Below are 16,326 nucleotides of genomic sequence, written 5' to 3'. Positions count from 1 at the left end.
GAGAAGCGCGCCGGCGGGAATGGCAGCGGCGCCGTCACCAACGACCCCAGACTGGTACCCCTACATGAGGCTGCCTCAACCCGATCCCAAGCCGACCCTCCCCTACCACCCTAATAATAGTTGCTAAAATTCGGCAGTGCAAGCCCCCCTTCCCCCCTGTTCCGCTCGAGCATCACTCTCTTTACTCGCAGGGACTTGCCCGCCATACAAAGCCCAAAATGATCTTGCTTACCCTCTTAAAAAAGGAACGTGGAATGAAAATGGGGAGACACTGGAACACGAATAAGAACCTTGGGAGGACCGGCATTTTAACTGTCTGTACTCTCCCAGCTAACGACAGCGGGAGTGCATTCCACCTCCGGAACTCCCCTCGCATTTGATCTACCAGCCGGGACAGGTTCAGCTTGTGCAGTCAACCCCAATCCCGCGCCACTTGTATTCCCAGGTACCTGAAACTGTCCCCAACTAACCGGAACGGCAGCTCCCTCAGCCGGTCCCCTTGGCCCCTCTCCTGAACTACAAACATTTCACTTTTTGTCATATTCAATTTGTATCCCGAAAACTGGCCGAATTCCCCCAGGGTCGCCATAATTCCGTCCATCCCCGCCATCGGGTCTGAAACGTACAAGAGCAGGTCATCTGCGTACAATGAAACTCTATGCTCCCCCCCCCCCCCCCCCCAAACCAGCCCCTTCCAACCCTCTGAAGCCCTCAGAGCAATTGCCAGCGGCTCTATAGCTAGCGCAAACAGCAGTGGGGAGAGGGGGCATCCCTGTCTCATCCCACGGTGCGTTCTAAAATAATCAGGGCTTTACCTTATATGCATGGCCTTTAAGCCCTCAAATATCTCCTCAGCTCTGATCGGGGCACCCAGCCTTTTTAAAATATACAGTGAACATCTTGGCAACTATTAATTCAAATACAACCCCCAAAGAACACTAAGTAATTCTTAAGCTGTCCTTTTAACATCCAGAAGACTTAAGAAAGAAACTTTCAGCAGAAGCACATCAGGTTAAAGTCACTACTAAGAGCAGTCATTAGTTTTAAATCACCAAAGGATCGATTTACATTCTTTAGATTACAGAGAGAGACTTTAATTTACATTCTGGCTGTGACTGCAGCTATCCAGCTTTGAAAACGAAACTAAAACACACCCTGCAGCAAACAGCCTAAAACGAAAGTAAAAAGCTGACAGACAGCCCAGCACCACCCACTCTCTGACATCACCGCAGTAATAAACACCCATTTCTTAAAGGTACTCTCACTACAGATACTTATATACACACCCATTTATAAACACCCATTTCTTAAAGGTACTCTCACATGACACACGTGTTAGGCTAACTGGCCTAGGGTTTCCTGCTTTCCGTCTCCCTCCTTTCTGGAATACAAATATTGTGGTTTTCCAACCTTCCAGAACCTTTCTGGGGAATCTTGAATCTCCAGAATCTAGGGAATTGTGGATGATTACTACCAAAGAGTCCACTATCCCTGAAGCTATTTAGTTTATAATCCTAGGCTGCAGGTCCTGGGTCCCTCTCAGCCTTTCGTCCCATTAGCTTTCCTAATACTTTTTCTCTAATGATAGTGGTGGTTTAAGCGCCTTCCTCCATTTTGCCCCTTGATTTTTAAACTATTTTTATTGGGATGCTTCTACTGTGTTTGTTCAACTCTCTACGATTTCTTTGTTTCCCACTATTAATTCCACTGTCTCATCTCAAAGGCACCAACACCAATTTAGCTACTCTCTTCCTTTTCACATACTTGGAGAAATTCTTATTGCCTGTTTTTATATTTCTGGCCAGTTCTTTCTTTACTATTTCTTTGATCATCCTTTGTTGATTTTTAAAATATTCCCAATCTTCTGGTCTACCACCAATTCTCACAGCTTTTTATTTCAATTTGATACCATCCTTAACTTCCGTCGTCAGCTATGATTGCCTTCCAATAGAGTCTTTCTCACTCAATTAAATATATATTTGTTGAAAGTTATCAAATGTCTCCTTAAATGTCATTGCTTCTCTCCAGTCTTACTTTTTAACTTTTTAATTTATTTTTCCAGTCTACTTTAGCCAAATATATCTTCATACCTTTGCAACTGCCTTTATTTAAGTGTGATTTTACTCCTGCATATAGTTGCATTTCCCTGTAATGTTCTATAAACATACAAATTCGTAGCAGGTGTGGCATGCCATTCACCCACTTGAGTTTGTTCTGCTCCAACTCAATAAGATCATGTCTGATCTGATTGTGGCCTCAATTCCGCATTCCCATCTACCCCCGAAAACCTTTGACTCCCATGTTAGTTAAGAATCAAACTATCTCTATCTTAACAATGTCCATTGGGGAAGGTAGTTTCAAAGGTTCACAGTCGTCAGAGATTCTCCTCGTCTCCATCTTAAACAGGGGACTACTTACGTTTAAACTGTATCCCCCTAGTTCTAGTCTCTCCCACATGGAGAAACATCCTCTCAGCAACCACGCTGTCAAGTCCTTCAGGGTCTTGCATGTTTCAATAAGATCACCTCTCATTCTTCTAAACTCCAATGGATACAGGTCCAGCCTAGCCAACCTTTCTTCATAGGATAACCTCCCCCATCCCAGGAATGAATCGTTAAAAGGGAACCTGCGTATACACAGAGTTGGCACACGTGCAGAAAGCACCTTCTCTGCGGGTGAATGTGTTTTAAGCCATCCAAATGTGATTATAGGTACAAATAAATTTGCAAAGGCAACCCTAAATTTGCACAGGCAACGAAATTCTCGACAGGGGGGTTGAGAATGATAGGAGTTTACTGTACTCTAAATATCAGTCATTCTAAGAACTGCTTGTCATGAAGCTGGAATTCTGTATGACTCTGCCTCCACCACACTCTCAGACAGTGCATTCCAAAACCTAACACTAGCTGTGTGAATCTGCCTCCACCACACTCTCAGACAGTACATTCCAAAACCTAACACTAGCTGTGTGAATCTGCCTCCACCACACTCTCAGACATTACATTCCAGATCCTAACCACTCGCTGTGTGAATCTGCCTCCACCACACTCTCAGACAGTGCATTCCAAAACCTAACACTAGCTGTGTGAATCTGCCTCCACCACACTCTCAGACATTACATTCCAGATCCTAACCACTCGCTGTGTAAATCTGCCTCCACCACACTCTCAGACAGTACATTCCAGATCCAAACCACTCCCTGTGTGAACCCTGCCTCCACCACACTCTCAGACAGTGCATTCCAGATCCTAACAACCCGCTGTGGGAACCTGCCTCCACCACACCTCAGCACTTCGCTTTACCGCAAGCCCACGGATAACCTCACGATGCTCCACTTCTCCAGCTTCCACCCTATACACATTAATGAAGCCATCCCCTATGGACAAGCCCTCCGTATACACAGGATCTGCTCAGATGAGGAGGAGCATAAAAGACAGCTACAGGCGCTGAAAGAGGCCCTGGCCCGAACGAGATATGGCGCTCGACTCATCGACCGACAGTTCCAACATGCCACAGCAAAAGACCGCACTGACCTCCTCAGAAGACAAACACGGGACACAACCGATAGAGTACACTTCGAGTTGCCTTCAAGCAACCGCGCAACCTCAAACAAACCATTGTTTGCAGCAAACTACCCAGCCTTCAGAACATCGACCACGACACCACACAACCCTGCCATGGCAATCTCTGCAAGACGTGCCAGATCATCGACATGGGTATCACCATTACACGTGAGACCACCACCCACCAGGTACGTGGTACATACTCGTGCGACTCGGCCAACACTGTCTACCTCATACGCTGCAGGAAAGGAAGTCCTGAAGCGTGGTACATTGGCGAGACCATGCAGACGCTGCGACAACAGATGAACAGACATCGCGCGACAATCGTCAGGTAGGAATGTTCCCTTCCAGTCTGGGAACACTTCAGCAGTCAAGGGCATTCACTCTCTGATCTTCAGGTAAGCGTTCTCCAAGGCGGCCTTCAGGACCGTGACAATGCAGAATCGCCGAGCAGAAACCTATAGCCAAGTTCCGTACATGAGTACAGCCTCAACCTTGGAGTCATGCCGCATTACATTCACCCCCCACCATTTGGCCTGGGCTTGTGAAATCCTACCAACTGTCCTGCCTTGAGACAATTCACACCTCTTTAACCTGTGATTATCCCTCTGTCTGGACCCGTAAAGACTCGCATTCAAAGTATCGTCTTGCATTTTTGACTTTGTCTATATATATGTCTCTGGAACCCACCTCTTCATTCACCTGAGGAAGGAGCAGTGCTCCGAAAGCTAGTGATTCGAAACAAACCTGTTGGACTTTAACCTGGTGTTGTAAGACTTCTGTACCATACTCTCAGACAGTGCATTCCAGATCCTAACCACTCGCTGTGTGAACCTGCCTCCACCACATTCTCAGACAGTGTATTACAGATCTTAACCACTTGCTGTGCAAATCTGTCTCCACCACACTCTTAAGCAGTGCTTTCCAGATCCTAACCACTCGCTGCATGAAAAAGATTTCTCTTTTAAATTGGTCCTCTAGCTTTTGACCCTTCCACCAATGAGGTCAAAATAGCAAGATCAAAATCCTGGAACTTCCTCCCTAACGGTGCTGTGAGTGTACCTGCACCAATTTGATGGTTCAAGAAGGCAGCTCACCACCACCTTCTCAAGGGCAATTAGGGATGGGCAACAAATGCTGGCCTTGCCAGCAACACAAACATCCTGTGAATGAATAAATACAAATAAAGGACAGAATCTCTCTACCTTTGTCTTTTCTTTTGCACTTGATGCCTCTCCTATAAAGCCCAGCATCCTGGAAGTCACCGTTCCAGGGACCCGGGTTAAATTCCGGCCTCTGGTGACTGTCTGTGTGAAGTTTGCACGTTCTCCCCGTGTCTGCGTTGGTTTCCTCCGGGTGCTCCGATTTCCTCCCACAGTCCAGAAATGTGCAGGTTAGGTGGATTGGCCATGATAAATTGCCCCTTAATGTCCAAAAAGGTTAGGTGAAGTTACTGGGTTACAGGGTGGAGGTGTGGGCTTAAGTAGGGTGCTCTTTCCAAGGGACGGTGCAGACTCGATGGGCCAAATGGCCTCCTTCTGCACTATAAATTCTATGATAAACCACTTTCTCAATCTGCCATCCCACTTTCAATAATTTGTGGACATATGCTTCCAGGTCACTTGTTTCTGCACCTTCTTTATTACTCTTATAACTTTTATTCCCCATTCTTCCCACTAAAACGACCTACTTCACACTTCATGCATTACATTTCACCTGGCACACATCCGCCCATTTCTCCCAGCCTAGTGCTCTATCGCAATCCTCTTCAAGGCTCGTAGCACTTCCGAGTTTTGTGTCATCTGCAAATTTTGAAATTGTATACGCAAGCCTGGTTCACACTTTCATCATTTAACCTCTTGTGCTTCGACGCTTCATAACTTTCTCCTTTTGCTCTTTCCTCTGGGTTCCCCTATTCCCTGCGTCTGTACTTCCATCTCTAACTTTTTCCAATTCTGATGATGACAGATCATCGCCCTGCAAGACTTCCAAGGCACTCTGGACCATCCTTGCATCTTTCAACCACCATAAACTTCAGATCTATACAACTGAATCCAAAACTCCACCATCTTATACCCTCACTTGTACTAAGTCCTCTTCTCATTCAGCTGCAAGTTCACAAATCTACATTGGCTCCCAGTTATGCGAAACCTCAATTTTTAAAATTCAGGTAATTTTTTCCAAATACTTCCATGTTCATCCCGTAAGCACATGCTCGATTTTCATTGTTCCATCTTTCGTGGCTGTGCCTTCCATTACCTATGGGCCCTTTACTCTGGTATTCCCTCACAAGCCTCTCCAGATCTCTTACTTTACAATACCTCTAAAAACTACCTTCTTGACAAAGCTTATGGCCATCTGGATTAATATCCCCTTATGTGGCTCATTGTCAAATTTGGTTACATAATGGCTCTGTGAAGTGGCTTAACTACGTTAAAGATGCCACATAAATACAAGTGCTGTTGTTGACGATGTAGGTAATAGGATGGAAAATAGTGCGGGTTAATTGTTTCACTGAGAGATAGCTCTTGCTGTTCATGAGGCGACAAGGTGGTGCAGTGGAGAAAGAGTTTTTAAACCTGCTCCAATAGAACCTGCTCTCTCATGGCTCGAACAAGACTGAAACTTAGCCCTGCAAGATGCAGTTTGCCTGTTGTGTTTCAGAACATTCCGAAACCTCTCCCAATCAGAATCGAGAGCCCGTCAAGACCTGGATTTCAGGAGAGCTGATTAGCTGTTAGCCAAGTCCATCAAAGTGATATCATGGAACCCTGCCACAGAGCACACTGGATTTAGGGGCGTGCTTGGGTCAGTTCAAATGACACATTAGACCAGGGTTTTTTTATTTTGAACAAAAATAATTATTTTAAACAAAAGTCTGCAGTATGAAGCAGCCAGCAAGACTGGAATTAAAAAGAGAAACAAGGGTCAGACAATGTTTGAAATAGCTTCCTTACAACGTACATCATGGGCGGCATGCTGACAGAGTGGTTTGAGCTGCTGTCTTACAGCACCAAGGACCCAGGTACCATTCCAGCCATGGGTCACTGCCTGTGCGGAGTTCTCCCAGTGTCTGCATGGGTTTCCTCTCAGTTAACTGGTTTTCTACCACAGTCCAAAGATGTGCAGGTTAGGTGGATTGACCATGCTAAATTGTCCATTAGTTTGCAAAGATGTGCAGGTTAGGTGGAGTTATGGGGATAGGGCAGGGGAGTGAAGCTAGGCAGGGTGCTCTTTCAGAGTCGGTACCGACTCAATGGCCGAATGGGATTCTATGAAAGGGCAGAAACACTCATTGCTTACCTCCAGCACACAAAGTAGTTCTTCTACGTAGGCTCTCTCTGTTTCAATCAACTCATTCATGACATGACTGTGGAATAAGCAGATGATATAATTTTACCATTTTATCATACTAGGGTTATGTCTATTGGGATAACAAGAACAACATACATCAGCAAAAAGGTGCATTACTTTGCCTGCAGAACAACAGTGGCTGCAATTCAAGGGGTAATTCATTGTTTCTGAAGCAATGCTACATGTTCTGTCACTTCGATCAGGCACATTGAGTTAAAGAGCATCTATACTCACCATCTGATTAAAAAATCTTGAACTTTAGCAGGTAAGAAAGCATGTTGCTGTGCAAGATGACACTTGCATGAAACTTCACTTTTCAAAGTTTTAGCTCTAGAACAGTACGGGCAGGATCTAATGGTTGCATTATGCCCGGAAAGCAGCTCAGTGTGGCGCAAATCAACTGGTAGATCCAGAGAGATCCCACTTCCGGATCGCCACGCCTTGCGAGATTTAACACAATCTCACAAAATGTTGCAATGTGAATCCCGCCCATTGTGGGCAGGAACACTTTCTGGAAAATCTGCATATTAGAGTGAGACATCTAGTCTCAGTCTAATATGCATTACCGAGATCTAACCAAGGGAAGGGATCTAACTCCCTCGCCTTGGAGACCTCGGACGAGCGCAATTCAGTAACTGGTCTCCACAAACGGGGACCAGATGGCATGGCACTCATTGGGGTCTCCCAGGGGTTGGAGACCCTCAGGGGCATGGTGGTACTCTGGCACTGCTGCCACCTGGGTGCCAGCCTGGCACTTTTAAGGTGCCCAGATGGCACTGCCATGGTGCCAGGTTGGCATTTTTTGCACGGTGGTGATTAGGTTCTGCGCGGGTGTGGAGGATTGTGATGGGGGCCGATGGACCTCCTGAGAGTGAGATGGGTCTTGGGAGGATTTGGGGGTCACATCGGGGCTCAAGTGATCGGGACGCCATTTAAAAATGGCATCCCAATCTCTCATTGCACTGAGGAGTTCCGAAGAGAGGAGCTCCTCAGTGCAGAAAACAGGGCTAAGTACGGCCTTGTCGAGGAGTTCCCCACTGAGGCCCCTGATCTACCTGGGTGGGCTTTAGGTAGCGGGGCATTTCTCGGCATTCCAAGGGTAGGAAACCACCCGGATAATCTTGCGCTACGGGACTCTGTCCCGATTCGGTTGATCACGCCCTACAGCTTAAAAAAAAGACCAGCACTTACTCACATTATGCTGTGCACTCTCAGCCTCAACTTGCTACATTCCAACCTCTCAAGAATTTCCATTATTACTCAATGACCACTATATTTCTCTATTCATTATTGGCTTCAAATGAATCCAAAGTAAAGGGTGTCAGATTCGACAGCACCTTCCAAACCCGCGACATCTGCTGTTTAGAAGGATGAGGGCAACAGACACATGGAAACATCAATATCTGGAAGATCCCCCCAAAACATATACCATTCTGACTTGGAAATATATTGCCGTTTTTTCACTGTCATTGCTTTAAAAATCCTGGAACTCCCATCCTAACAGCACTGTGGGTGCACCTACACCACAGGGACTGCAGCGGATCAAGAAGGTGGCTCACCACCTTCTCAAGGGCAATTATGTGCAGTTTAGGTGGATTGGCCATGATCAATAGGCGGAGTTTTGGGGATAGGGATAGGGAGTGGGCCTTGGTAGGGTGCTCTTTTGGAGGGTCGGTGCAGACTCGATAGGCCAAATGGCCTCCTTCTGCACTGAAGGGCTTCTATGGAATTAGAGATGGGCAATAAATGCTGGCTTAACCAGCGACACCCACATCCCATGAACGAGGCTGATAAAATATGAGAGGAAGGTCAAACAGTACCCAAGGGACACCCCATCTTCACTGGAACAACTATTCATCAGGTCCAGACTCAGCTATCTCACATGCTGGAGGTGAATGCTTTTCTCAGGAATATGTTCAGCTGCATTTGTTAAAGGCAAACGTTTATCTAACCATATTGAGTTTTCTAATGAGATAGGCGAGAGGACCATGCAGTTGTTTTTGTGAGCACAGGCTTCCAAAAAGCATTTGATAAAGTGCTACTACATAACAGGCCTGTTAGCAAAGTTGAAGCCCATAGATTAAATGCGACGGTGGCAGAATGGGTGTGAAGTTGCCTGGGTGATGGGAAACTGAGATAGGCAGGATTTACAGGCAATTCACAGGTCAGCGGTGGACAGAATGTAGGGCTGTTATAAAGCAGAGATGTATCGTGTTTTCTTAAATATTTTAACATCTTTGTACTCTCACCACGGGAGGCAGTGGTGTAGTGATATTGTCACTGTACTAGTAATCCAGTAACCCAGGGTAATGCTCTGAGGATCTGGGTTCGAATCCCACCAAGGAAGATGGTGGTATTTGAATTCAATGAAAATCCAGAATTAAAAGTCTAATGACGACCATGAAACCATTGTCAATTGTCATAAAAATCCATCTGATTCACTAATGTCCTTTAGGCAAGGGAATCTATCATCCTTACCTGGTCTGGCCTACATGTGACTCTTGACCCACAGCAATGTGGTTGACTCTTAAATGCTCTCAAGGATGGACAATAAATGCTGGCCTAACCGGCGACACCCACATGCCATGAATGGATGACGAAAACCCCTTATGAATACCAGTTGCTACTCTCACCTTCTTAACACTGCAAGGTTCTCCTCATCATCAGAAGAGGAACATTTCCTTCCCTCACCTTGCTCTTTCATCTCAATCTGCAGAGAGAAGGAAAAATACTGTCAGAATTCAGCAAATCTACTGCAGTCTCAATAAATGAGGGAGGCATAAGCAAGGTGTCACATTAAAATCACCCAATACCTCTGAGAATACTCTTATGAAGCTGAGAATAAACGCTTCCAGCTAGATACCAATCAGGGCCAACAGTAGATGTGAAAATTACATTCAGTAAGATGAGAGTGGTTCACCCTGCTCAGTAATGCATGCCTTCTCTGCTGAGTAAAGTGGTTAGATAATGTGCAACATAAATAAAAGGGAAGCTGTGGATGTGCTGTACTTCAATTTCCAGAGATCATTTGACAAGGTTCAAGATTACGACATAAAATAGGAGTTCACGGTGTAAAGGGGGTAACATATTAGCATGGGTGGAGCACTGGATAGCTAAAAGGAAGCAGACTCTCTTGGTGGGACCACATTTCGGGTATGGTTTACAGTTTTGGTCTCCTTCTTTCAGAAAGGATATAATTGTGTTAGAAGCAGTTCAGAGAAGATTCACTTGGGTGATCCTTGGGAAGTGGGGTGGGGGGGGGGGGGGGGGGGGAGTGTGGGTTATCTTATGAGGAAAGGTTGGACAGGCTGGGTCTGTGTCCATTGGAGTTTAGATGAATGAGAGGTGATTTTATTAAAACAAAAAAGATCCTGAGAGGACTTGACAGGGTGGATGCTGAAAGGATGTTTCCCGTTGTGGGAAGGGTTAGAACAAGTTGATACAGCTCAAAAATAAGGGGTCTCTCATTTATGATGGAGATTAGGAGAAAATTATTTTTACAGATGATTGTCAATCTTTGGAACTCTCTTCCCTCGAGAGTGGTGGAGGCAGGGTCAATGAATATTTTTAAAGTTGAGGTAGACAGGTTCTTGACTAACAAATGGGTCAACGGTTATCAGGATAGGTGGTAGTGTGAGTCGAGGCCATAATCAGATCAGCCATGATTTTATTGAATGGCAGAGCAGGTTTGAGGGGCTGAATGGCCTACTCCTGCTCCTATTTTGTATCTTTGTCTGCATCACCTTTCTCCGCAAGTACTAATTTGCCGTTTGCGGTATACAGTAAATTTAACAGTGGATATGGCATGACTTTCACACACTAAATTTCTAGCATTTTTGCCAACCAATAACATAGTTCAATTGCATTATGCCCATAAACCTCAGACTTGTTAAATAAACTTGTGATGAAAGTTAAGCAGCAACCCTCTGTTTACCCTATGGAATCCTTATTCAAAACATCACACAGAATTCCACAAACTATTGTGATGAACGCAAGAAATTGTTATATATATATTTAAATCTGTTGCTGTCATGTTATTAAAAGCCTGAATTAAGGTATATATTTGTTGCAGTAATATTATTAAGGAATCTAGACTGTGTGTCTGCTCAAGCTGTAATTACGGTGCCCTAAGAGTAAGGTCATCATTCATTCCAACTACCTACTTGGTTAGAGATAAAGGGCGAATGAAATAGTGTTTATATTTTGGATGGTTCCCTGGGGTATAGATGATGTGAAGGATTATGTTTAGTCCTAGCTAAACAGGTCATGGGACATCTTAGTGGGATACAGAGAACGTAACTAATGGGATGGGCCTGGTCTGTCCGTAGGTTTGCAGTTTTGCCAAATGCTGTTAGGTTGAGCAGAAAGGTCTGACAAGACAGAAACGTACTGAATCGGCTATTGAAAGGGTCTCTCTTCAAAGTCTCTACACAGCTAAGCAAGTAAACCTGTTTGTTAACTTTATTTATAAAGTGGCATTTGAACTGTATTGGGGTTGCTTGGTTGGAATATTTATAGGAGAGTAAAGGACATGACCTAAAGTTTTCCCTTTTATTTAAGAACTGTTTAACTGATAATTATAAAGTTATTTCTTTGTTGTTAATGTGGTTAATTCTGTATCTAAATTAAAATTTGTTTTAACATAAAAGATACCTATTGATCAGAGTCGTCACTCCTGGGGTGAAGTATCCTTTCCTCACAGTTTACAAATTGCTTGGGGTTTCTCGTCCGGTAACCCAACATAAATTGGGTTCCGGTCTGGTATTATAACAAAAATTGGGGTCCGGTATCCTAACAAAAATTGGGGTCTGGTCCGGTATCCTAACATAAATTGTGGACTGGTCTGGTATCCTAACATAAATTGGGGTCTGGTCCGGTATCCTAACATAAATTGTGGACTGGTCTGTTATCCTAACATAAATTGTGGACTGGTCTGGTATCCTAACATAAATTGGGGTCTGGTCCGGTATCCTAACATAAATTGGGGGCTGGTCCGGTATCCTAACAAAAATTGGGGATTGGTCCGGTATCCTAACATAAACTGCGGACAGGTCTGGTATCCTAACATAAATTGGGGTCTGGTCCGGTATCCTAACATAAACTGGGGATTGGTCCTGTATCCTAACATAAATTGGGGACTGGTCCGGTATCCTAACATAAACTGCGGACAGGTCTGGTATCCTAACATAAATTGGGGTCTGGTCCGGTATCCTAACAAAAATTGGGGATTGGTCCAGTATCCTAAAAAAATTGGGGATTGGTCCGGTATCCTAACATAAATTGGGGATTGGTCTGGTATCCTAACATAAATTGGGGTCTGGTCCGGTATCCTAACATAAATTGGGGACTGGTCCGGTATCCTAACATAAATTGGGGATTGGTCCGGTATCCTAACATAAATTGGGGACAGGTCTGGTATCCTAACATAAATTGGGGACTGGTCCGGTATCCTAACACAAATTGGGGACTGGTCTGGCATCATAACATAAATGATCGAGCTGCAACTGCAAACTGATTCTGAACAATACGGGATTATGTCAGGCATCAGGGGGTGATTCTGATTGAATAAGAGAGTAGAAGGGAGGAGGTCCTCTTCCCAGTGGAGGAGCAATGGGTTCCAAACACATGTCAAGGTTGAGTCATAAAAAAATTCCAATGGTGCTAACCTATCCCCAGGATCTAATCTGATCAAGGTAAGACAGTCTTTCACATCACATTCTCCACACGACCCCGCAAGGTCCTACTTCCCCAGTAGAGCCAATCCTTCTTCCTCGATCCCCATGGTCCACCAGTCAGCAGGTAACCCTGCCTGCTCCTCCTCAAACCCTCAGTATCCACGACTGAGCTTGCAATCCTCTTCCCCACAGTTGTACACATGAAGTTAAGCTGTCTCATACATCTTCAAAACCTTTACAATGGGGCACAGATTAACCCGCTGCCATTATGACCACAGGAGAATCCGGCACATATAACAGGAGGGAGGTGGCCAGCAGAGGAAGATAGTCCAACACTGACACCAATGGAAGTGGGCACCGTGTACACAGACAGATGCCGGACACAGCGTCAGAGAGGGTCAGCCCGGAGAGCAGGTACAACGGGTTGTTTGGCCATACGCCCGCCATTCCTTTTCTCCTCCCACCTAATCGCCTCAGGATTTGGAATGTAAGTCTGTAAATATGGGAGAGGGAGATTCAATTGCAGCTTTCAAAGGGATCCCAATAAGCACCCAAAGAGGAAAAATGAGCAGGTTTACGGGGAAAAGGTGGGGGAAGTGGGACTAGTTGAGTGGTTCTTGCAGACAGCCAGCACAACAGACCGAGTGGCCTATTTCTCGGCTGGGGGCCTGCCAATGATTCTAACTGCAAACTGTCTAAGCAGCAAAAGGAAACATCATTTCATACAAGCAAGATGCTTTCACAAACATTTTACTGTTTTTCCTGAGTATCCGAGGATCCATAATAATTGGAACCGATTGCCTAACTCACACCAGTTACGGTTTGTGCGAAAGAGCAGGGATTAGTAATGCGGGCTGAGGAAATGCAGGTTTTCAGGGCTGTAGCTCTCTCATTTGTCCACAATTATCACCTTTTAAAGTGGCTCCTGCCCATTTCTGCTGAGGGAGCTTAGCTGAAGAGATTGGATCCAGTGAGATGGGGAAAATTGGCACTAAGTCAAGATGGCTGCTTGGAGTGGCCATTTGAACTGCAACACCTTGTACTCCAGTGAGAAATGTGACAGCAGGGACCACAAAAACGTAAGAAAGATTCTGACCATCTTCCCCCCCCTCTCACCTGTCTCCTCTTCACCCTGTTTAATTCAATTGTTTGCCATTATCCTCTTCTACCTACTGAGGACAAGATGTCTCTACAAACTTTGCATGCCTATCATCAATTCCCTAATTTATTGGGCAGGGGGAGTTGGTATTCAAGAAGGGTAATACACCTTCTCAATTGTTCACTTCCATGTAAATCGCTCAACATGTGGATACCCACCTGAGAATCAAGTGAGCTCCCTGACCAGAAAACTATTGGTACCGTACCAAAACCAGTCAACTAATTTGTGATGGGTACAGATCAACATTGCTAATTAATTGATGCTGCAGCACTGGTCCAGTAACACAGTTCAGAGTTACCAATGCTCACTGCTTCTGAAATTTAGAGGTGTACCTTTGAAAGACTTTTGTTTTTTTTGAACAGATTAATCTGAGTCACATTTGCTTTGTGGCTGAAGTTGGGATCATGCCCTTTCCTGGGATCTGAAAGATAAAAATAAGTCAAATGAAACTTCAGACTGTTTCTACAAAAAACAGATTTTCAATGGATAACAGTTTATTGTTCTCAGCAATGCTGCAGCCAAACTGGCTAACTATGCATTGGTAAACTAACCTGGCTAACTATGCATTGGTAAACTAACCTGGCTAACTATCTAATGGTAAACTAACCTGGCTAACCATGCATTGGTAAGCTAATCTGGCGAAATAGTCAATAGTAAATTAACCTGGCTAACTATGCATTGGCAAGCTAACTTGAGTAATCAGCCAATGGTAAACTAATTTGGCTAACTATGCATTGGTAAGTTAACCTGGGTAATTATCCAATGGTAAGCTAACCTGGCTTACTATGCATTGGTAAACTAATCTGGCTAACTACCCATTTCTAAGCTAACCTGGGTAACTATCCAATGGTAAACTAACCTGGCTAACTATCCATTGCTAAGCTAACCTGGGTAATTATCCAATGCTAAGATAATCTGTGTAACTATGCATTGCTAAACTAACCTGTGTAATTATCCAATGGTAAACTAATCTGGCTAACTATCCGTTGGTAAACGAAGCTGACTTGGGTAACCATCAAATAGGAAACCTACCTGGGTAACTATCCATTATAAACTAATTTGGCCTGAATAACTATCCATTGGTAAACTAACCTGGGTGGCTATCCATTAGTAAACTAACCTGGATAACCAACCAGCAGTACATTCACTCAAAGGAACCAGCAATCTAGGTATCCTTCCAAATTGATCTGTACAATCAACAAGACCGCAAACCTGGACTACTCCACTGGGAATGTCAAACTAGGAAATCCTGGCCATGAAGAAGAGGCAGTGATGATTGTTATGGGCTAAACTGGTGCAGTTACTAGTTGATTCATCATAATAATAATCTTTATTTTTGTCGCAAGTAGGCTTACATCAACACTGCAATGAAGTTACTGTCGCCAGATTTTGGCGCCTGTTCGGCTACAGAGGGAGAATTCAGAATGTCCAATTCACCTAACAAGCACGTCTTTCGGGATTTGTGGGAGGAAACCGGAGCACCCAGAGGAAACCCATGCAGACATGGGGAGAATGTATCCGTTTCAAACAATTGCAAGCAACATAGTAGTGCAATGAATAGAGTGAATCCACTGCTGGCATAGAAACCTTGAGCAGGAGAGGACAAGGCAGCAGTGATTAAAAACATAGTATGATTAAAGATAGTCAGCATGACTTTGTGAGGGGCAGGTCATGCCTCACAAGCCTCATTGAATTCTTTGAGGATGTGACGAGACACATCGATGAAGGTCGGGCAGTGGATGTGGTGTATATGGATTTCAGTAAGGCATTTGATAAGATTCCCCATGGTAGCCTCATTCAGAAAGTCAGGGGGCATGGGATACAGGGAAATTTGGCTGTTTAGATACAGAATTGACTGGCTGAAAGAAGACAGCAAGTGGTAGTGGATGGAATGTATTCCGCCTAGAGGTCGGTGACCAGTGGTGCCCCGCAGGGATCTGTTCTGAGACCTCTGCTCTTAGTTTTCCGATGACACAAAGGTTGGTGGAGTTGTAGATAGTACTGAGAGCTGTTGCAGGTTACAACAGGACATTGACAGGATGCAGAGCTGGGCTGAGAAGTGGCAGACGGAGTTCAACCTAGATAAATGTGAAATGATTCATTTTGGAAGGTCGAATTTGAATGCTGAATACAGGGTAAAAGGCAGGATTCTTGGAAGTGTGGAGGAACAGAGGAATCTTGGGGTCCACGTACAAAGATCCCTCAAAGTTGCCGTCCAGGTTGATAGGGTTGTTAAGCAAGCGTATGGTGTGCTGGCTTTCATTAACATGGGGATTGAGTTTAAGAGCCGCGAGGTTTTGCTGCAGCTTTATAAAACCCTGGTTAGACCACACTTGGAATATTGTGTCCAGTTCTGGTTGCCTCATTATAGGAAGGATGTGGATGCTTTGGAGAGGATGCAGAGGAGATTTACCAAGATGCTACCTGGACTGGAGGGCATGTCTTATGAAGAAAGGTTGAGGGAGCTAGGGCTTTTCTCACTGGAGCGAAGAAGGAAGAGAGGTGACTTGATAGAGGTACAAGGTGATGAGAGGCATGTATAGAGTGGATAGCCAGAGACTTTTCCCCAGGGCGG

At 44.7% G+C, this 16,326-nt stretch overlaps 1 protein-coding gene across 7 annotated transcripts in view; it reads right to left on the bottom strand.

Annotated features, from left to right (window-relative positions):
- mcf2la (mcf.2 cell line derived transforming sequence-like a) overlaps window positions 1-16,326 on the bottom strand; it is a 343,346-nt gene that overhangs the window by 87,557 nt on the left and 239,463 nt on the right. For all 7 annotated transcript variants that reach the window (XM_072514367.1, XM_072514366.1, XM_072514368.1 and 4 more), the window contains 3 exons: window positions 14,084-14,172; window positions 9,551-9,627; window positions 6,867-6,933 (listed from right to left, as the gene is read on the bottom strand). In XM_072514367.1, the coding sequence (XP_072370468.1) occupies window positions 6,867-6,933; window positions 9,551-9,627; window positions 14,084-14,172 (233 nt within the window). The remainder of the gene's footprint in view (window positions 1-6,866; window positions 6,934-9,550; window positions 9,628-14,083; window positions 14,173-16,326) is intronic.

This window comes from Scyliorhinus torazame, chromosome 8, assembly GCF_047496885.1.
Source record: "Scyliorhinus torazame isolate Kashiwa2021f chromosome 8, sScyTor2.1, whole genome shotgun sequence".
Classification (NCBI taxonomy): Eukaryota; Metazoa; Chordata; class Chondrichthyes; order Carcharhiniformes; family Scyliorhinidae; genus Scyliorhinus; species Scyliorhinus torazame.
This window is presented reverse-complemented; position numbering and strand designations above follow the sequence as displayed.